Raw genomic sequence first — 22,103 nt, 5'->3', positions numbered from 1 at the left:
AAGATCGAAACAACCCATATATTTGGAAATGCTATGTCTCGTGTTTCACTGTATTTCAAGGACATAATAACTCGAGTACAGTATGTTAAAGGGTTACAGTCTACCTGTGTGGACATTGGAACCTCTGAATATAGGCAGTTAGTGTTTAACTAAGATGAATATAGGCAGTTAGTGTTTAACTAAGATAGGTCAAGGCTATCAGTTTCAAAGGCGTGGTTTCCCCCGATTCCCCCCCCCCCCGTGCCATGTGGAATATATTTTATACATGTGCAGGGGATAGAGGGTTATTTATGTGTCAAATTACACTTTACAATGGCAGGGAGGAGGACACTGTCTCTGTTGGGATTAGACCCTGGGTCAAATACTTTTTTTAAATCTTTCAAATACTGAGTGTTTGCCCTTCCCTGTCTGGAGTGCCAGGTGAACATTTGCAACCGTTCTGTTGGTTCCAATGTGCCAGACAAGCTCAATCAAGCCAAGATAAAGTATTAGTTATGATTTCAAATAGTATTTAAACCCAGGTGTGATGGGGGTAGGTTCTGTTTTAAAGCTAGATTAATCAACCAGGCAACAAGGTCTCACACATTCATCCCTAGTGTATCACTGAAAGAATTTTCACCTACATTCACACTGAATCACCTGTGACACACAGACTGCATTTCATTACATCTTGATGAAGGATCACAGATACTCCTTTTTCTTTCCAGGAAAGGCAGTTTGACCATCTTGAAGTACTTGGTGTCTAACTTTGTTTTCTCTCCAGTTTCTGAAGGCAGTGCAGCATTTCGGGGAGGATGCAACCCGTATGCAGCCAGACGAGTTCTTTGGAATCTTCGACCAATTCCTGCAGGCGTTCGCTGACGCTAAGCAGGAGAATGAGAACATGCGCAGACGCAAGGAGGAAGAGGAACGACGGGCCCGCATGGAAGCACAGGTTAGATTGTGAAGATTGTCTATCTCCAACCACAACACTAGAGAGAGTCACCTATGGTCACCATTTCACCACCCATTCATTATGTAACAATTATTACAAATGGGTATCAAACTAGTGTTTGTGAGATTACACAATACGCAAGCTACTCTTGACCTAGTCACACTCAAATGTGTGTAGGTCAGAGTAGTGCTCATTTACTCAGTATTGTAAATGAGCACTACTCTTGTACTGCTCATTTACTCAATACACCAAATACAATGCTACTGTAAGTGTGAGTCACTAAGTTCCTCCTGTTTTGTCCCCTCAGCTGAAGGAGCAGAGGGAGAAGGAGCGCAAGGCCAAGAAGGCAAAGGAGAACTGTGAGGAGGACGGTGAATTCGACGACCTCGTTTCAGCCCTGCGCTCCGGGGAGGTGTTTGATAAGGACTTGTCCAAGATGAAACGCAACCGCAAACGCGCCAACTCATCAGCTGAGACCAGCAGGGAGCGACCCGTCACCAAACTGAACCTCTGAAACAACTGGCAACTGATCCTGTCTTACTGGAGCTAAGCTATGCTGCCCTCTGGTGTCCTGGCATGAGCCTAGTGCCCCCAGTTTTGGGAGTGGACAGAACTCACTTCTAAAACGGAACTGAGCAGGAAAGGTGGTGGACAGACCTCTACTTACTCTTCTGCTACTCAAGCAACAATAACCCAGAGCTTGTGTCCGTCTGGAAACAGACATATAAGATATTACCTCCTCTGAAAACCATGAACTATGGATAAGGAGTGACTCTCTAAGCTATTTGTGTTAATTGCCAAAACCTACACTTTTAAAATGCTGTGCTCTGAATGACAGTTTTTCTCATGTTGTGGATGGGACACTTTTTTTAATAGCATAGGGCTCTTGCCCTGGAGTACGACAGTCCTCTTGACCCTTCCTACCTGCAAAAATGAGCAGGAAGTGGAATGGAAAGCCAGGGGTCACACACACACACCGGCTGAGATACATTTCCTCTTTTAAATGGGAGAAAGTGGAACATCTTTCCTGCTATTGTGTTCAGTCAGTCAGACACCTCTAGAGAGTATAGTAGAGGATGCCAACCCCATGCACAGTGTCTCTTGAAGCACAATCCATCATGTATGAATTACATTTTTGAGATAACAAGAAACACATTTTGATACTGTTTTTATCACAATTTTGCAAGACCTAATTTAGATATTTAAAACCAAATCAAAGATGCAATATTACCATTTTATTAGAGCCTATAACTTTCATCTATAAAATACTCCATTAGAACTGAAATATACAGTATTGTAGAAGAGTAGGACCTAATTTTAGGCCTGCTGACTTGAAAAGACCGTTTCTATATTATTCGAAGAGTTACCAAAAATAATTGCTCTTCCACTGGTCATCCTAACACACTGAGGATATCAGTCTGGAAACTATTCAGCCCAACATGTTTCAGTTTTGTTTTTGTGTTTTGTGTTCATTACTGCCATGTACCGTACCAGTCAAAAAATAGTAAAAATGAAGAAGAACCCTGGAAAGAGTAGCTGTGTCCAAACTTTTGACTGGTACTGTATGTGTATATTATGTACATACTGTATGCCCATTCCAGTGTCACCTTACTTGACTCTCAAAAAATCTAGGCGGCAGTCTGCCTTCTCCCTACAGTTTTCAGCCATTAGCTTCCCCCACGACTGGCTCATTTGAACTACAAACGTCAATAATCATTGCTTGCGATGCGGCTTTCGAAACATATGGACCTTATCTTTCATCAGAAAGAATCCTTCAAATAAAAAATATACACTTACTGTAGCAGTTTTGCACAGATCCAGCTATAGGTGCCGCCATCTGACCAAACTACACTTCCACTACACTTCCCGAACTACGCTTACACAGATGTTACGAGCATGCAATATAGCTAATTAGCACAGGTGGTTGCCTCTTCCGTCTGTTTTCCATAAACAAGCGCTGTAACATAGAGATATGGCCATGTGGGAACCCTGACCCTATCAAGGTCTGTATAAATTGAACTTTTTTTGCTGATATAAGGTCCTTATGCTTCCAAAACCGTACCGCAAGTGATACGTATTATTGTTCATATTGAGCGTCGGGGCTCTTAACAAAACTCCCTGTACAGAAGACGCCTTCATCCAATATGTGGAATGGAATGGAATGGAACTGAGAGTCATGGGCTATTCCTCACTATAACATGTACAGCAGAAAGCTTTCAGTTATTTAGTAAAACCTTTTGTCAAACCTTTGGTCACATTTCTACCAACACCCTCCTTACTTAACTGTGTGATAGCATGTCTGATGTATGTGGATTCTTTCTATACAGCTTTATTATTATTTAAACAACTTTCAATTTCGAAACTAAAGTAATAAACCTGGATGTTAATTATCTGTTGAATCTGTTTTTTATGTTTACAAGCCAAAACTACAACCAGTAATTCATCTCGGATTGTATTAAACTGTATTTCTGTTTTCCAGAAATAAAGACTGGTATTCATCTCAGAGTTATAGTAAGGAGCATCCTCTGGTGGCCAATGTGCAAAAGTATCTATTTTTTAGGTTCCATTTCCATGTTTTCAAGACATTCTTTGAGGATACAAATTTGCTTGTTAATTGTATTACTTTGGGGACTATTCAATTCAGAAAGCATTGTGAGTAGGGACTTGATTTCTAATAAAACTTCTGGCAACATAGACAGCAATAGTAATGACGTATTTTTGTAGGCACTAACTCCGCCATGGCTCCTTGGCCAAAACCTATGGGGAAATGAATGGGGGTTTTGTTGGGATTTTGGATAAACGCCAAATATAAGGTCTGTGGTAAACACATGAGATAATCTTCATCAGTTAACGTCACTTAGTACATTTTTAAGGATTTATGTAATCAAAATCACATAAAGCACAAAAAGGCTTCATAATGGTCATGTTAACTGACTGATATTATCTAATAGAACAAAATGTATAAGTTGTCTTATACCTGTGTTAACCTCAGACCTTATTTTCTGTTGAGTGAGAAAAACCCAGCAGCAATGCACCTACTACCATACCTGGTTCAAAGGCACTTAAATCTTTTGTCATGCCCATTCTCCCTGTGAATGGCACCCATACATAATCCATGTCTCAAGGTAAAAAATATATTATTTAACCTGTTCCCCCTTCATCTACACTGACTGAAGTGGATTTAACAAGTGACATCAATAAGGGATCATAGCTTTCAACTGAATTCACCTGGTCAGACTATGTCATGGAAAGAGCAGGTGCTCTAAATGTTTTAAAAGTCAAAATATTATTTAACAAACAACTGATCAACAATAAAACAAAATTCAACTGACAGCTTCTTTTGTACACTCTTAGAAAAAAAGATGCTAGAAACATATAGGATTCTTCATTTTGTTCCGATAGGGTAACCCTTTTTGGTGCTACTGTAGGTAGAACCCTTTGCATAGAACACTATGTAGGGTACTTCATAGAAACCCCTGTAAATGGTTATCTCTATGAAGGGTTTTGCAGATAATTATTTTCTCTTTGAAGGGTTCTTTCTAGAACCCTCTATGAATGGTTCAAGCACCCTTATTAGCCTTTAGAAAATATATTTGTATGACAATTTTGCATATATCATAGTCTTTCTTTGAGGGCCTGGTGTTAGGAAACTCCAGGTTTACAGGCCACATCAGGCCTGCAAGTCACATTATGCTGGTTTGCAAAGTGATATGTAATTCCTATTGGAATCCAGCCAGAGTGAGGATGTTCAACAATTGGTACTTTTAATCACCCGCTACCTGCATTCAGAATGTCTGCCAGAGTATGGAAGATTGAATAATGGGACTACCTAAAGCTACTAAACTGGAACAACCATCTCGGTAACAGTAATGGGTACAAAATAAAGTCCAACTACTTACAGATTGGATTAGTTCAGAAAAATGTATGTTTGATCTTTGTGTAGCATAAGATTATACAACCAATCAATGTACAGTTGAAGTCAGAGGTTTACATACCCTTAGGTAGGAGTCATTAGAACTCGTTTTTCAACCACTCCACAAATTTCTTGTTAACAAACTATAGTTTTGGCAAGTTGGTTAGGACATCTACTTTGTGCATGACACAAGTACATTTTCCAACAATTGTTTACAGACAGATTATTTCACTTTTAATTCACTGTATCACAATTCCAATGGGTCAGAAGTTTACATACACTAAGTTGACTGTGCCTTAAAACAGCTTGGATAATTCCAGAAAATTGTTATGGCTTTAGAAGCTTCTGATAGGCTAATTGACATCATCTGAGTCAATTGGAGGTGTACATGTGGATGTATTTCAAGGCCTACCTTCAAACTCAGTGCCTCTTTGCTTGACATCATGGGAAAATCAAAGGAAATCAGCCAAGACCTCAGAACAAAAACTGTAGACCTCCACAAGTCTGGTTCATCCTTGGGAGCAATTTCCAAACGCCTGAAGGTACCACGTTCATCTGTACAAGCAATAGTACGCAAGTATAAACATCATGGGACCACGCAGCCGTCATACCGCTCAGGAAGGAGACGCATTCTGTCTCCTAGAGATGAACGTACTTTGGTGCAAAAAGTGCAAATCAATCCCAGAACAACAGCAAAGGACCTTGTGAAGATGCTGGAGGAAACAGGTACAAAAGTATCTATATCCACAGTAAAACGAGTCCTATATTGACATAACCTGAAAGGCCGCTCAGCAAGGAAGAAGCCACTGCTCCAAAACCGCCATAGAAAAGCCAGACTACGGTGTGCAACTGCATATGGGGACAAAGATCGTACTTTTTGGAGAAGTGTCCTCTGGTCTGGTGAACCAAAAATAGAACTGTTTGGCCATAATGACCATCGTTAGGTTTGGAGGAAAAAGGGGGACGCTTGCAAGCCGAAGAACACCATCCCAACCGTGAAGCATGGGGGTGTTGTGGGGGTGCTTTGCTGCAGGAGGGACTGGTGCAATTCACAAAATAGATGGCTACATGAGGAAAGAAAATGATGTGGATATATTGAAGCAACATCTCAAGACATCAGTCAGGAAGTTAAAGCTTGGTCGCAAATGGGTCTTCCAAATCGACAATGACCCCAGGCATACTTCCAAAGTTGTGGCAAAATGGCTTAAGGACAACAAAGTCAAGGTATTGGAGTGGCCATCACAAAGCCCTGACCTCAATCCTATAGAAAATTTGTGGGCAGAACTGAAAAAGCGTGTGCGAGCAAGGAGGCCTACAACCCTGACTCAGTTACACCAGCTCTGTCAGGAGGAATGGGCCAAAATTCACCCAACTTATTGTGGGAAGCTTGTGGAAGGCTACCCGAAACGTTTGACCGAAGTTGAACAATTTAAAGGCAATGCAACCAAATACTGATTGAGTGTGTGTAAACTTCTGACCCACTGGGAATGTGATGAAAGAAATAAAAGCTGAAATAAATCATTGTCTACTATTATTCTGACATGTCACATTCTTAAAATAAAAGTGGTGATCGTAACTGACCTAAGACAGAGAATTTTTACTAGGATTAAATGTCAGGAATTGTGAAAAACTGTTTTAATGTATTTGGCTATGGTGTATGTAAACTTCCAACTTCAACTGTACATGTAAAAACAAACAATTCTGAAAATCAACCTGCAACAGAGGATGGTTGTGGTTCTGAGTTTTTTACTTTACACAAAGTAAAAATGACACAATCACACTCAACTCTAGTTATTAACACCAACACTGGGGTTATTTTACACCACTGAGTGTTAAGTTAATGTAACTCCTGATTCAACACTAGAAATGTTACACTGAAAACCAAGCTAGATTAAACTGTCCAATTTGCTGTGTACCATACAATACACTGCTGGTTCGCTCATACTCCTTTCTATTCTCATACACTTTGCTCAATAAAATCACAGAAAATTTAAATTCGAAAGAATTTGGCAAAGATATCAACTAAGTCAATACTATATATGTAAAATGATTAAGGGAATACCAAATATATGCAAACATATTCCCATATACAGTAGGTACAGTTTAAACCTGTCACACAATTTTAAACATCAGATTACTCAAACTCCTGATGTTAAAGTTTAAATACTGAGGTAAACATTAATGCTCAGGCACTATTTTAAAGAAAGAAAAAAAATTATAATCAAAAAGCTGATTCAGAAGAGTTCTATGTAGAACCTTTGCCTTTCCGAACAATCATCAATGAACCCTTTCTTCCATAAATGGTTCTTATGATGAAAAGTTTTTAAGGAAGAACTCTTTGCCTTACAAAGAACCCCTGTCTTCCAAAATGGGTTCTTCAGATGAAAACGGTTCTTGGTAGAATCCTATCCCTCCACAAAGAACCCTTTTTTTCTAAGAGTGCATAGCAAGCAATAAAAAGTATTACATTTAAATGGACAAACTAAGTTAATGAGTATGGTGTTGAAAACATACTTTTTTTAATACAGGAAAATACTAAGTATTGTGCTTCAATGGCATTGTTTCAATTTGATATTTTTTTGTTCGACTGAAGTTCTAGCAATAGGTTATAGCCATACATTCAATTTTGAACATTAATAAATCAAAGCACACATTTGATTTAAATGACGAAGCCTTAAAACCTCTCTGGGATTTGTGGGATGCTAGCGTCCCACCTCGACAACAGCCAGTGAAATTGCAGGGCGCCAAATTCAAACAACAGAAATCTCATAATTAAAATTCCTCAAACATACAAGTATTATACACCATTTTAATGATAAACTTCTTGTTAATCCAACCACAGTGTCCGATTTCAAAAAGGCTTTACGGCGAAAGCACACCATGCGATTATCTGAGGACAGCACCCCATCAAACAAACACAGACAATCATATTTCATCCCGCCAGACACGACACAAAACTCAGAAATAACGATATAATTCATGCCTTACCTTTGAAGATCTTCTTTTGTTGGCACTCCAATATGTCCCATAAACATCACAAATGGTCCTTTTGTTCGATTAATTCCGTCGTTATATCTCCAAAATGTCAATTTATTTGGCGCGTTTGATCCAGAAAAACACCGGTTCCAACTCGCGCAACATGACTACAAAATATCTCATAAGTTACCTGTAATCTTTGTCCAAACATTTCAAACAACTTTCCTAATACAACTTTAGGTATTTTTTTACGTAAATAAACGATCAAATTTAAGACAGGATAAACTGCATTCAATACCGGACGAAAACAAAGTGGAGCGTGCTTTCAGGTCATGCACCTCTAACAAACAGTACAGTTCACTCGACCCTCGTTCTGAACAGCAATACTTCTTCCTTACACAAAGGAAAAACATCAACCAATTTCTAAAGACTATTGACGTCCAGTGGAAGCGATAGGAACTGCAAGCAAGTGCCTTAGAAATCTAGATCTCCATAGAAACCCCATTGAAAAGAGAGTGACCTCAATTTTTGTTTTTCCTGGTTGGTTTGTCCTCGGGGTTTTGCCTGCCAAATAAGTTCTGTTATACTCACAGACACCATTCAAACAGTTTTAGAAACGTTAGAGTGTTTTCTATCCAAATCGACTAATTATATGCATATTCTAGTTTCTGGGCAGGAGTAGTAACCAGATTAAATCGGGAACGTTTTTTATCCGGCCGTGCAAATACTGCCCCCTAGCCCCAACAGGTTAACTCATGCTATGGAATGTGGTCTCTTTAGGTTTATCACCCAAAGACATCGTAAATCTTCTGTCAGTATTAAATCTCCCAGAGGCCCATCCTCAGTAGAACACACACAGATGAGTGTTCTAAGAACCCCCTATTCTGTTGCATAAAACAACCATTTGATGCAATTACAGTATTATAACATAATCTTGTTATTTCTGTTCTGACACTCTGCTGACACATCCAACCTAGATCGATATTTGGTTTTAATGCAGGTGAAGGGTACCATGCGTTTTAATGCTCAGAAGGAGCATTAAAAGGTATTCCCTTTGAGTCAGGAACCAAAACTCCTCCGTAGTAACCCGTGAATGCGTTGTCTGCAGCATTTGGTCACATGACAGCTCGATCAACTGTTTGATTTCACTTACCGGCATGTCAACTGAGCCAGAATCGCAGTCAAACGGATTGGGAAGTACTGTAGATCCCAAAGTTGTCTTGCAAGCGTTGGAGGTGAGCAGTCAACACTTATGTGGGACACTTACTGATGCTGTTTTCTGCTAGAAACATGCACAGCCGAATGAAGGGGGCAAGGTTCGCTTTTGAAAGACTCTTTACAATAAAAATGTAATAAGAATTCTTTCTTCTGAATCCACTGATTTAGTCACTCATCTGTATAATGTTTTTGTATTTCCACTGCATGCTTGCGTTCAGTTCGTTACATTTCCCAAATATGTCTGTTACATATGAAGGAGACACATTTTCTTTCCAATACACAGAAAGTGTGACGTTCGTCGTTAGGAGGAGACCAAGGCGCAGCGTGAGTTGGGTTCATCATATTTATTTATTTAAATGTGAACCAGCAAAAACAATACAACGAACGAAAAGCTAGGCGTGCAGACACATGCAACACAAAGACAAGATCCCACAACTGACAGTGGGAAAAAGGGCTGCCTAAGTATGATTCCCAATCAGAGACAACGAATGACAGCTGCCTCTGATTGGAAACCATACTCGGCCAATCAAAGAAAAAACAACATAGACATACAACACATAGAATGCCCACCCCATGTCACACCCTGACCTAACCAAACAGAGAAAAACGGCTCTCTCAGGTCAGGGCGTGACAGAAAGTCAACCAAGCCTGTTTTTTTTTTTTTACATCCATTGTGAATGACAACAGCTCCTCCCTCAATGTGAAAAATCTTTCCAACACTACACATTTTATAACCACCAAGCCTCGGTGTGAAATAAAACATTGTCATGCTCTGATCGCATAAATCCACTATCGAAGTTACTTGCTGCAGTATATCTCCGAGTTCTATGCTCAGCTCTTTTTTTGCCGCCAGTTGCTCTCGGTGCATCATACAATGTGTCCATGTGCCAGAGGGAGACATTCATAACTAGAGTGCAGAGGCCTGCCTGCCGTCCCGCAATAGATGGAGCCCCATCTGTGCAAAAGCCCAACATTTGATCCCATGGAATCTGTTATTGTCAATATAGCCATGCAGCACCCTGTAGTGTTTCATGCTCAGGAATCGTGAGACAGAACAAACAGCGGGCCTAGCCATTCACCGTGGGATTGATTGAAGTGCAATGATCAAGTATAGCCTTTTACCATGATTTTTAAGGTTAATTATAATATATATATATAGCATTTCTTAATACAATCAATTTCCTTTTGCTTTGATTCCTCATGATTGTGTATTACTCTGTTCAAGTAGACTATGATTTTGTTGTGATCTAATAGGGGTGTCAGTGGGCTTACTGTGAGTGCCCTGAGAGACTTTGTTTGGGTTGAGGTCAGTGATAAAGTAATCTACAGTACTACTGCCAAGGGATGAGCTGTAGGTGTACCTACCATAGGAGTCCCCTCAAAGCCTACCATTGACTATGTACAGACCCAGCGTGCAACAGAGCTGCAGGAGTTGTGACCCATTTTTGTTGGTTGTTTTGTCGTAGTTGTTCCTAGGGGGGCATATTGGGGAGGGAATGCGGTCACCTTCAGGAAGGTGTTTGTCCCTCTGTGTACTGAGAGTGTCAGATTCTTGTCCTGTTCTGGCATTTAGGTCGCCACAGACTAGTACATATCCCTTGGACTAGAAATGGTTGATCTTCCCCTCTAGGATGGAGAAACTGTCATTGTTAATGTATGGGGACTCTATTGGGGGCAATATAGGTAGCACACAAGGAAATGTTTCTCTGTTGAGATCATTTCCTGATTAATTTCTAGCCAGATGTAAAATGTCCCTGTTTTGACTAGTTTAATAGAGTGGTTTAGGTCTGCTCTATACTAAATGAACTCTTCCCAGTTTCATACCTGGTAGTTTGGTGGGTGGGACTACCAATTCTCTGTAACCTAGAGGGAAACCAGTGTGTCCAACTCCTCTATAACATATTTCTTGTAGGATGATAATGTCTGTATTTCCGATTTCTTTGATGAAGTCTGGGTTCCTAATCTTTAGGCCAAAGGCAGATGACCTTGTATATTCCAGGATGAGATAGTAAACGTTTTGTGTTCCATAGCGTCTAGTGTTGTTTTCGTGTGGTTTAGGTTCGGACCATTACAGTAGGTGTGAGCAGAGCATGTTGAGCATCTGATACATACCTCTTAGGTCGCAGGATGGGGATTTGGTAGGTGTATTAGTGGCGGTTGGGCCTGTTGCTTTGCTCATTGCCTGGGCATATGTGCTGCTGTCATGTTGAGGTCCTTGTGGCAGGGGCGAGGGGCATGGGGAGGGGGGGAAGAAGGGGCAGAAGCCTGATGGGGGGGCAAGGTTGTGGCCAGGGTTTGTTTGGGGGGGGGGGGGGGGTCTCGGCTGGTTGGGGTGGGGGTGTGACTGGTGATGCTGTGGTCTGGGTGTAGGTCTTTTTGGCCTGGGTTCTCTCGGTGGATGTCCTTCAGGGGGTGGGGGGTCTTGCAGGTCTGGGAGGGTGTCTCGCTGGTCTGGGCAGGGAGTCCGTTGCTCTGTTGCTCCTGTGTGAGTTGCTGAGGCTGCGGTTGAGGGTGATATCCTCAACTGCTGTCTTGTAGAGATGGACCTGGTCGTAAAAGCTGTTCAATTCTCGAGTGGAGTGGTGGCCAGTTAGAAGTTAGGTTTTGAGGCACAGTCCCAGGACATGCTTGCATTGACCCGTTGTATGGTGGCAGGGTGAAAGTATTTTTGTGGTAGAAGGGTGGAGATGATCACTCGTGTGTTAGGGAAAGTGGAAGAAGCTTTTTTAATCACTCCCTTGAGTACTGTGTTCACCCTTTCCTGCTGGCCCCTTACGTCGTTTGTGCACGTATGAATCATGATGCGGCTGGGGGACCCTAGTCTGTCCTCTGAAAACAGCTCCAGGGTAGCTTAGTAGGCTTATTAACTTAGCTTTATATACCAAAATGACCTACAGATTATTGTCTTTTTACTTTTTGGCTTCAGAGGTAGCTTCAGACTGAACATTACTCACTCAGTTTTTGGTTGGATGGTATTTCCAGGTTTCTGCTGTGTTTACATTTACATTTACATTTAAGTCATTTAGCAGACGCTCTTATCCAGAGCGACTTACAAATTGGTGCATTCACCTTATGATATCCAGTGGAACAACCACTTTACAATAGTGCATCTAAATCTTTTAAGGGGTGGGGGGGGGGGGGGGGGGTTAGAAGGATTACTTTATCCTATCCTAGGTATTCCTTAAAGAGGTGGGGTTTCAGGTGTCTCCGGAAGGTGGTGACTGACTCCGCTGTCCTGGCGTCGTGAGGGAGCTTGTTCCACCATTGGGGTGCCAGAGCAGCGAACAGTTTTGACTGGGCTGAGCGGGAACTGTGCTTCCTCAGAGGTAGGGGGGCCAGCAGGCCAGAGGTGGATGAACGCAGTGCCCTTGTTTGGGTGTAGGGCCTGATCAGAGCCTGAAGGTATGGAGGTGCCGTTCCCTTCACAGCTCCGTAGGCAATCACCATGGTCTTGACGCTGCGTCTTGTTTCTCCTGCAGGTTTTGGTTTGCAGAAGTGTTTTCTTGATAGTCCTTAGTAGTAAGAATCATTCCGGGTAATTTTGTCCAAAATCAAGGTTTTTGGTTTAGAATTGTGATTTGGAGTGAAGGTTTTGTAGTAGAGGGTAGTATCCTGTATAAGTCCTTGTGAAAAAAATCCAAGTTTATCTATGTTTACCCAACTCTGATTCAGATTTTTTGCAGAAGAATTCAGGAGCTCATGACCTCTCTCTCTCTTTCTCTCTCTCTACCCTACTATCCATGAGTCATGGCACATAGGCTATTTGGAACATGTTTATCTTACCTTTTATATTATATGAACATATTGTGTGTCTGTAAAATAATTAAAATAAATACATTTTAATCATCATGTATTTTAAAATTGTATCAGTATTTGTCCACTTTGCTCGATTTGGGATCTCTAGCAGAAGCCTTCGGTACTGGGTGTAGTAGTGAGATTCAGCTGGGTCTACTTGGGAGTGGGCGGGAATGAAATAGTAGACCAGGTAGCCAAAAAGGCTTTAAAACAAGATATAATTCATATTAGAGGTGATGTGATATTAGAGGGCAAATGTAACATTAGAGCCATTATGATAGAACAGGTGGGACAGAGCCCAAAGGGCCTGCATTTATATGCCTTCCAAAGAAAGGTTGGTGGACCAAGATTCAAGGGTCAGATTAGGAAGGAAGAGGGGATGTCTGCTCAACTACATTTAGGACATTGTACATTAAACTCTTCATTATATCTGGTTGGCAAGTATGCAAATGGTTTGTGTACGGAGTGTATGGTTGATGAAACAGTGAAGCATGTGTTGTATTGTTGTAAGTACCGGTAGACCTATGTGGAAGAGGATTGATGTGCAGGTTTATTGAGGTTGGACGGGGATGAGGGGGTTGTAAGGGATTTTGGGGATGGGGGAGGGTTTGTTAGTAGGGCTCTTTTTTATTTTCTTAGTAGGTCAGGATTAAGATAGGAGGGTTTAGTTTCTTTATTAATTCAGTCTGTAAACTGTGATGGACTACACACTCCAGTACAGTAGGTGGCGGCATGCACTTCTAACGTTTGTTTGCGGACTACCATAATATGATAATAGATGAAGAAGCAGCTTCCGGCTGATCGTTTGATTTAGCAGAAATTAAATCGTTGGATACGTCATAAACATATTCTACTAAGTAATGTATTAAAGCTTAATCGTATGGAGGTTGACGAATAACATGGGTATGTGGCTACATTGTCTGCTCAATGATGGCTTAAACGTCCTGTCGCCTAAGCCAGACAAGCCACTATAGCTAGCTAACGTTAGGTAGTTAGCTGTTCTAGCTAGCTAACTATTAGCTAGCGTTACTTGCTAGTTGTTAGCTGATGTGTTAGCTAGCTATTATGCTAAAGTACATATAGACGTCTGCAATATTGTGAATAACTTTACTTGCTGTTTTACTTACTCCTGGCTTCATTACAGCAGTAGCTATGAGTTCAACTTGTCCGGGACTGTATTGCGGAAAGACGTTAATAAATGGCTCCTTTGATGGAGAATGTGGGGTGAGTAGCTCCAGCTGAATGTTAACAAACGTCATCGATTTAGCTAGGCTGTTGAAATGGCATTCTACTGTAGCTACTGTAACACTAGCTATGTTCCGTAACCTAGTAGTAGGCTATGCCCACACACTAAAATGTAGTTGAATGATCAGGTATGTCCCAGAGGAGAGAGGACTAGCATGCAGAAGATCTGTGAGAAGTGTACAGAATCCCCTGAACTTTATGACTGGCTGTACCTGGGCTTCATGGCAATGCTGCCACTGGTTCTACACTGGTTCTTCATTGAGTGGTACTCTGGAAAGAAAAGGTAATGCCTCACATTCAGGCCAAATTACTGCAGATGAAACCAATTATGTATTTGGTCATCGTAACCCATGGCCAATAGGCTGCATATTGTGACATTTACTGCGACTCACGTTAATGCTTCTGATATTGTGTATATTTTTCTGTAGCTCCAGTGCCCTCTTCCAACACATAACTGCCCTGTTTGAGTGCAGCGCTGCGGCTGTGCTGACTCTACTGGTCAATGACCCAGTGGGTCTGCTGTCTATCAGGTCCTGCAGAGTCCAGATGCTGTCAGACTGGTACACCATGCTGTACAACCCCAGCCCAGACTATGTCACAACTCTACACTGCACACAGGAAGCAGTCTTTCCCCTGTGAGTAGCCTATGCCAATGTTGTCCACGTCATGAATTGGACCTATATGCTTTGCACTTGTAGGGCTGCTTTCACAGCTAGTCCTGGACCAAAAGCATGTTGAAATAGCTTTAGTCCAGTATTAAGTTCAATCTCTGTCTCAACTGTCTCCTAATGAACTGATATGAATTGGTAATGAGTTGAACATGTAAGAGATAATCAGCGAGGGGCTATGCCTTCTATTGAAAATAATGAACGACGTGGAAGGTGTATTCCACAACGCGCTAGCAGAATGGAACAAACCTTCAACAGAGTTGCATTATTTTCCAGAGAACACATAGAGCCCTAAGTTGATTGTCCCTTTTTATACCATGGCTATAATTTAACACATTTTCTGCTAGAAATGTGTTCATTTGCAGGTAGAAATGTGTTCAACATCCACTGAAGTAGCTAGCAAGTTTACTAGATAGCTACAGTAGTTGCCTTAGTTTAGCTAACCAAACCATCAGTCCTAGCTTGCTATTATGAAAGTCGATTTCAACACGGCAATAATGTTTTCAATATGACTTTTTCTTTCAAAAGCTATAGCCATTAAATTCTACCGTGATGATATACAGTGCGTTATAGGGAAATAATGCATGCTCTAGAATGCTCTTCAAGCCATTCAGAAAGTATTCAACAATGCCATGGTATAAATGAAATTGGTTGGTATGTTCAGAGCATTGTGCACACCATCAAGCACAGTGTGATGTGAGCTGTTTTGTTAATTGAATAACATGGCTTATCATATTCTGTGTTCGCAGGTACACTATGGTGTTGATCTACTACGCCTTCTGTCTGGTTTTCATGATGCTCCTGCGTCCACTCCTGGTCAAAAAGATTGCCTGTGGTCTGGGGAAATCTGACCGCTTCAAGAGCATCTACGCTGCTCTCTACTTCTTCCCTATCCTGACAGTCCTGCAAGCTGTGGGAGGCGGCCTCCTCTGTGAGTATGCTTTCAGATGAGGGTCCAGTCAGGTTCGGTCTAGTCAGGTTAAGTCCAGTTTGCATTTATAAAGTATTGCTGGTTACATAATCGATTTATGTGAAATGCATTCTTTTAAAGAGCGACTGCCTTTAAAAAGCAACGAATCCCTTTTAAAATGTCTTCTGTCAGTCAGAAATGGTGTAAATAGTATAATTTTGGTCATAAAATCAGTCTCGTCTATAACAGAGTTTGGAACATCCGTGCGTCACAACTGGTAAATTAAGGTTGGGTTTTGATTTGATGTCATTTTCCCACTGACATGGGGTGAACAACTGCGGTGATTGCACTCTATCCAATAGCATAGACAGTGAGAAGGTCCTGCCCAGCAGCTCTGAATTTGTTTACATAAGACAACACGTTGCACATTTTTTTACTTGAAAATACTGCACCAAGCACTTCAATCAAAATTAATAATATTTCTTAAATCATCTTACATTCATTCTGGGGATTTTGAGGAAGTGAAATAGGCATAAAGGAGTGGGGCAGACAAATGGAATCTGTCAGGAAAACACACCTCCAAGACTGAAATCTTAAATGTCTAATTGGCAACAGAAAAACACGCTTGCCAATTGGAATGTTCAGTTGCTCTTGAATGCCAGAGGTCTTGTGGCCTTGGAAGCCCAGGATTCTCATGTTCTGTTCGAATGCCCGAGGAAGTTCTCTTCAGGAAGACTATAAATATTTGTGGAGTATGGTGGAGTATGCATGGAAACTAGTGACACGTTAGAGTAGCTGACCCAGGCATACATGTAGCTGAACCAGGCATACATGGATGCCAGAGTCGACCTGGGTTCAAATCCAGCCAATTGGCGGATTTGAACCCAGGGGTTTTGGGGCGGCAGGTAGCCTAGTGGGGCAGCAGGTAGCCTAGTGGTTAGAGCGTTGGGCCAGTAACCGAAACCTCGAGCTGACAAGGTAAAAATATGTCGTTCTGCCCCTAAACAAGGCAGTTAACCCACTGTTCCCTGGTAGGCTGTCATCTTAAATAAGAATTTGTTCTTAACTGACTTGCCTAGTTAAATAAAGGTTAAATATTTTTCTTTAAATGATTGCCCTTTGACTCACCATCCTATCTTCCCAGTCTTTCTAATACTTTACTAGCTCTTCAAAAAGTTAAAGAAATGCAAAACTAGTAGGCCTGCCCCATTCCTTTTATAATTAAACAAAAATAAATCCAATATTTTGCATGGGTGGAGCACCAAAGAGGTTGTTTCTGAATTTTTCTGCCTTGCAACAAGCTAGCGGTAGGAAAAGACACGGCCAAAACGAATACGGGAATGCCTCCAGAGGGGAAACATAATTTTTGCTCAGAGCAAATCAAATGTGAGTGTTAACAGCCAGCGCTCCCATTCAAAAGCAAAATCTGAAACTGAAGTTCTCCAGACTTCCAATGACTTTGGTATGAGCTTGATATTTTCTGTTTATTTCAGATTATGCTTTTCCATACATTATTTTGGTGCTGTCCCTGGTTACCCTGGCAGTGTACATGTCAGCCTCAGAAATACAGGTAAGAACTCCTTATTTTATATTTACTTAACGTTTGTGATCAACTCAGTCAACATCATTGTATTAGAACATATCCAATTTCCAATGTGTTTACTCCTATCCCTAGTCTTTCAAGAATCTCATTGCCAAGAAGAAGAGGTTGGTGGTGCTCTTCAGTCATTGGCTCCTTCATGCGTATGGCATCATCTCCATCTCCCGATTGGATAAGCTGGAGCAGGACCTGCCTCTGTTGGCCCTGGTACCTGGACCTGCCCTCTTCTACCTTCTCACTGCCAGGTTCACTGAACCTAGCCGGATTCTGTCAGAAGGCGGCAACGGCCACTAGAAGTATTATAGAGGGATGTGAGGATTAATATCCACCTATCAATTCAGAAGGTGTTGTGCAATAGAGATATGGACAATAGTCTTTACTGCCTCCTCTGAGTATGGTAGTATGATGACTGCTGCATGCAGGGTTGATGGTGTGAGTTCATCTCACAGGGAGAAGGAAGATTTTATTATATTTATGCAGCTAAGGTGGGAAAACAATCACCCTATGCACATACAGTATGTCTATAATCTATAAAGCTCCATATATGTGTTGTAAATTATTGACTGTTATTGTGTTGATGCTTGTGTACACTTGAATGTTGTCTAAGGCCTAAGATGTACTGTTCCTCATTGAGGCTGTTATACATGTTGTGTATAAACATATTCACTCTTTAATATTTTATGCTCGACATCCTTGATTTCTTTAATCTCCGATATCCTTGGCTCTGGATTGTCCAATAGTTTAAGTTAAGTTTTCTTGAACTAAATCTAATGTGCCAAAAACTCTGAACACATGCATACACCCAGAGGCACATACAATGGTTCACTATAACCTAATATTAATTGTTACAAGTGGATGAAGTTCAATTATTTTGCTTGTAAGTTTTTTAAATGACAATTATTGCCTTTTCCCCATAAATTCTGTTGTGGAAATACACTGTTGAATAGTAAGCAAGTGAAATCGTGGATTTATTTCATGCATGCGCATAGAATGCCTGTAAATGTATAACAATGGAAGTGTTGATTAGACATCATTTTATTGCACTGTAATTTTAAAACATACAGAACAAGGACTTGACTAGCTAGAATTTTGACGATTGTCAGACATGTTGTTCAAATGAGATTTTCTGAAATAAAAATTACAAGTGTGTACCATCTCATATGACTTTCATTTGTGTTTAGTTTTCTCCTAGAGATGAACATACTTTGGTGCGAAAAGTGCAAATCAATCCCAGAACAATAGCAAAGGACCTTGTGAAGATGCACATGGGGACAAAGATTATACTTTTTGGAGAAATGTCCTCTGGTCTGATGAAACAAAAATAGAACTGTTTGGCCATAATGATAATCGTTATGTTTGGAGGAAAAAGGGGGAGGCTTGCAAGCCAAAGAATACCATCCCAACTGTGAAGCACGGGGGTGGCAGCATCATGTTGTGGGAGTGCTTTTCTGCAGGAGGGACTGGTGCACTTCACAAAATAGATGGCATCATGAGATAAGAAAATGATGTGGGTATATTGAAGCAACTTCCTGACTGATGTCTTGATGTTAAAGCTTGGTCGCAAATGGGTCTTCCAAATGGACAATGACCCCAAGCATACTTCCAATTGTGTGGCAAAATTGCTTAAGGACAACAAAGTCAAGGTATTGGAGTGGCCATCACAAAGCCCTGACCTCAGTCCTATAGATAATTTGTGGGCAGAACTGAGAAAGTGTGTGCAAGCAAGGAGGCCTACAAACCTGACTCAGTTACACCAGCTCTGTCAGGAGGAATGGGCCAAAATTCACCCAACATATTGTGGGAAGGTTGTGGAAGGCTACCTGAAACATTTGACCCCATTTAAACAATTTAAAGGCAATGCTACCAAATATTAATTACGTGTATGTAAACTTCTGACTCACTGGGAATGTGATGAAAGAAATAAAAGCTGAAATAGATAATTCTCTCTACTATTATTTTGACGTTTCACATTCTTAAAATAAAGTGGTGATCCTAACTGACCTAAAACAGGGAATTTTTACTAGGATTAAATGTCAGGAATTGTGAAAAACTGAGTTTAAATGTATTTTGCTAAGGTGTATGTAAACTTCCAACTACAACTGTATACACCTGTTCCGAAAGGCCCAGAGTCTGGAACACCACTAAGCAAGGTGTACCACCAAGCAAGCGGCACCATGAAGACCAAGGAGCTCTCCGAACAGGTCAGGGACGAAGTTGTGGAGAAATACAGATCATGGTTGGGTTATAAAAAAGGATCTGTAACTTTGAACATCCCACGGAGCACCATTAAATCCATTATTAAAAAATGGAAAGAATATGGCACCACAACAAACCTGCCAAAAGAGGGCCGCCCACCAAAACTCACGGACCAGGCATGGAGGGCATTAATCAGAGAGGCAACAAAGAGACCAAAGATAACTCTGAAGGAGCTGCAAAGCTCCACAGTGGAGATTGGAGTCTCTGTCCATAGGACCACTTTAAGCCGTACACTCCACAGAGCTGGGCTTTACAGAAGAGTGGCCATGTTTTTCATCGGCAGGGACTATGAAACTGGTCAGAATTGAAGGAATGATGGATGGTGCTAAATACAGGGAAATTCTTGAGGGAAACCTGTTTCAGTCTTCCAGAGATTTGAGACTGGGACGCAGGTTCACCTTCCAGCAGGACAATGACCCTAAGCATACTGCTAAAGCAACACTTGAGTGGTTTACGGGGAAACATTTAAATGTCTTGGAATGGCCTAGTCAAAGCCCAGACCTCAATCCAATTGAGAATCTGTGGTATGACTTAAAGATTGCTGTACACCAGCGGAACCCATCCAACTTGAAGGAGCTGATGCAGCTTTACCTTGAAGAATGGGCAAAAATCCCAGTGGCTAGATTTGCCAAACTTATAGAGACATACCCCAAGAGACTTGCAGCTGTAATTGCTGCAAAAGGTGGCTCTACAAAGTATTGACTTTGGGGGGGTGAATAGTTATGCACGCTCAAGTTTTCCGTTTTTTAGTCTTATTTCCTGTTTGTTTCACAATAACAATTATTTTGCATCTTCAAAGTAGTAGGCATGTTGTTTCAATCAAATGATACAACCCCCCCCAAAAAATCTATTTTATATCCAGGTTGTAAGGCAACAAAATAGGAAAAATGCCAAGGGGGTGAATAATTTCGCAAGCCACTGTAATGCTTATCTTTATACAAAATGTTCAGATTGAAAATTAACAAATGACTCAAATGTAGAAAATGTAAAATGTAATGTAACAAATGACACTCCTTCTGCACATCTATATCTGTATAGCAGACGCAGTAGCCATCTGACATAAAGCAATGCGTTGCTGTAATAGCATGCTACTGGCATATCTCCATCTCTCTGGGGTTAGGCTTCTCTTCCTTTATACAGGCTATATATACAAAGGTATGTGGACACGCCTTCAACATTAGTGGATTTGGGTATTTCAGCCCCACCCGTTGCTGAGAGGTGTATAAAATCGAGCACACTGCCATGCAATCTCCATAGACAAACACTGGCAGTAGAATGGCCTGTACTGAAGAGCTCAGTGACTTTCAACGCTGCACCGTTATAGGATGCCACCTTTCTGACAAGTCAGTTCATCAAATTTCTGCTTTGTTAGAGCTGCCACAGTCAACTTTAAGTGCTGTTATTGTGAAGTGGAAACCTCTAGGAGGCTCAGCGGCAAGTGGTAGGCAACACAAGCTCACAGAACGGGACAGCCAAGTGCTGAAGCGCGTAAAAATCATCTGTCCTTGGTCAAAACACTCACTACCGGGTTCCAAACTGCCTCTGGAAGCAACATCAGCACAATAACTGTTCGAGGGGAGCAGACTCAAACATCTAAAGAATAAGTTACAAGCCAAACAAGCTTGTAACAATTGTACTTTAACTCCATCATACTCATCTGAAAGTTGAGCATTTTCTTTGTCTCTATCTCTGTAATGTGTCTGGATCTATGTAATTGTATGTGTAGTAAAGTAAAACATAGGGACCACAATGGAAATAAGTCTCTGACTTTATTGTGCAATCCCTGTCACTTAAAAAAATATTGTATATATATAAACTCAGCAAAAAAAGAAACGTCCCTTTTTCAGGACCCTGTCTTTCAAAGATAATTCATAAAAATTCAAATAACTTCACAGATCTTCATTGTAAAGGGTTTAAACACTGTTTCCCTTGCTTGTTCAATGAACCATAAACAATTAATGAACATGCACCTGTGGAACGGTCGTTAAGACACCAACAGCTTACAGACGGTAGGCAATTAAGGTCACAGTTATGAAAACTTAGGACACTAAAGAGGCCTTTCTACTGACTGAAAAACACCAAAAGAAAGATGCCCAGGGTCCCTGCTCATCTGCATTAACGTGCCTTAGGCATGCTGCAAGGAGGCATGAGGACTGCAGATGTGGCCAGGGCAATAAATTGCAATGTCCGTACTGTGAGACGCCTAAGACAGTGCTACAGGGAGACAGGACGGACAACTTATTGTCCTCGCAGTGGCAGACCACGTGTAACAACACCTGCACAGGATCGGTACATCCGAACATCACACCTGCGGGACAGGTACAGGATGGCAACAACAACTGCCTGAGTTACACCAGGAAGGCACAATCCCTCCATTAGTGCTCAGACTGTCCGCAATAGTCTGTATGTTCTCGTTGGCTGGCCCTCGCTTCATATCCGTCGCCAAACCCACTGGCTCCAGGTCATCGATAAGTCGTTGCAAGGTAAAGCCCCCCCTTATCTCAGCTCACTGGTCACCATAGCAGCACCCCCTCTGCAGCATGCGCTCCAGCAGGTATATTTCACTGGTCACCCCCAAAGCCAATTCC

General features: G+C 41.3%; 2 protein-coding genes across 3 annotated transcripts in view; both read left to right on the top strand.

Moving 5' to 3' along the window:
• The window catches only part of LOC106601075 (disheveled-associated activator of morphogenesis 1), an 81,983-nt gene extending 78,355 nt beyond the window's left edge, over nucleotides 1–3,628 (top strand). The window contains 2 exon segments of the mRNA XM_014192988.3: nucleotides 764–934; nucleotides 1,242–3,628. Coding sequence (XP_014048463.2) covers nucleotides 764–934; nucleotides 1,242–1,448 — 378 coding nt within the window. The 3' untranslated portion in view covers nucleotides 1,449–3,628.
• Nucleotides 3,629–13,605: 9,977 nt separating this feature from the next.
• LOC106601096 (JNK1/MAPK8-associated membrane protein) lies at nucleotides 13,606–17,933 on the top strand. 2 transcript variants are annotated; one of them, XM_014193019.3, is made up of 7 exons: nucleotides 13,606–13,739; nucleotides 13,981–14,060; nucleotides 14,210–14,364; nucleotides 14,510–14,716; nucleotides 15,499–15,680; nucleotides 17,153–17,229; nucleotides 17,335–17,933. In XM_014193019.3, the coding sequence occupies exons 1-7, from the start codon at nucleotides 13,736–13,738 to the stop codon at nucleotides 17,551–17,553; spliced, it is 924 nt and encodes a 307-aa protein (XP_014048494.1). In that variant the 5' UTR covers nucleotides 13,606–13,735; the 3' UTR covers nucleotides 17,554–17,933. The 2 variants fall into 2 exon arrangements, with proteins under 2 accessions (XP_014048494.1, XP_014048503.1); XM_014193028.3 differs by having other exon boundaries at nucleotides 13,615–13,739; nucleotides 13,984–14,060.
• The last annotated feature ends 4,170 nt before the right edge of the window (nucleotides 17,934–22,103 follow it).

Source organism: Salmo salar, chromosome 01, assembly GCF_965601325.2.
Source record: "Salmo salar chromosome 01, fSalSal1, whole genome shotgun sequence".
Lineage (NCBI taxonomy): Eukaryota > Metazoa > Chordata > Actinopteri > Salmoniformes > Salmonidae > Salmo > Salmo salar.
Note: the sequence above shows the minus strand (reverse complement) of the source record. Positions and strands in the feature narration are given on the sequence as shown.

What these genes read in the sequence shown, in the direction of transcription:
- LOC106601096 (XM_014193019.3), top strand. An exon ending in TGTGGGAGGCGGCCTCCTCT is followed by an intron (nt 15,681 to 17,152) that starts GTGAGTATGCTT and finishes TGTTTATTTCAG; the next exon opens with ATTATGCTTTTCCATACATT. An exon ending in TGTCAGCCTCAGAAATACAG is followed by an intron (nt 17,230 to 17,334) that starts GTAAGAACTCCT and finishes TCCTATCCCTAG; the next exon opens with TCTTTCAAGAATCTCATTGC.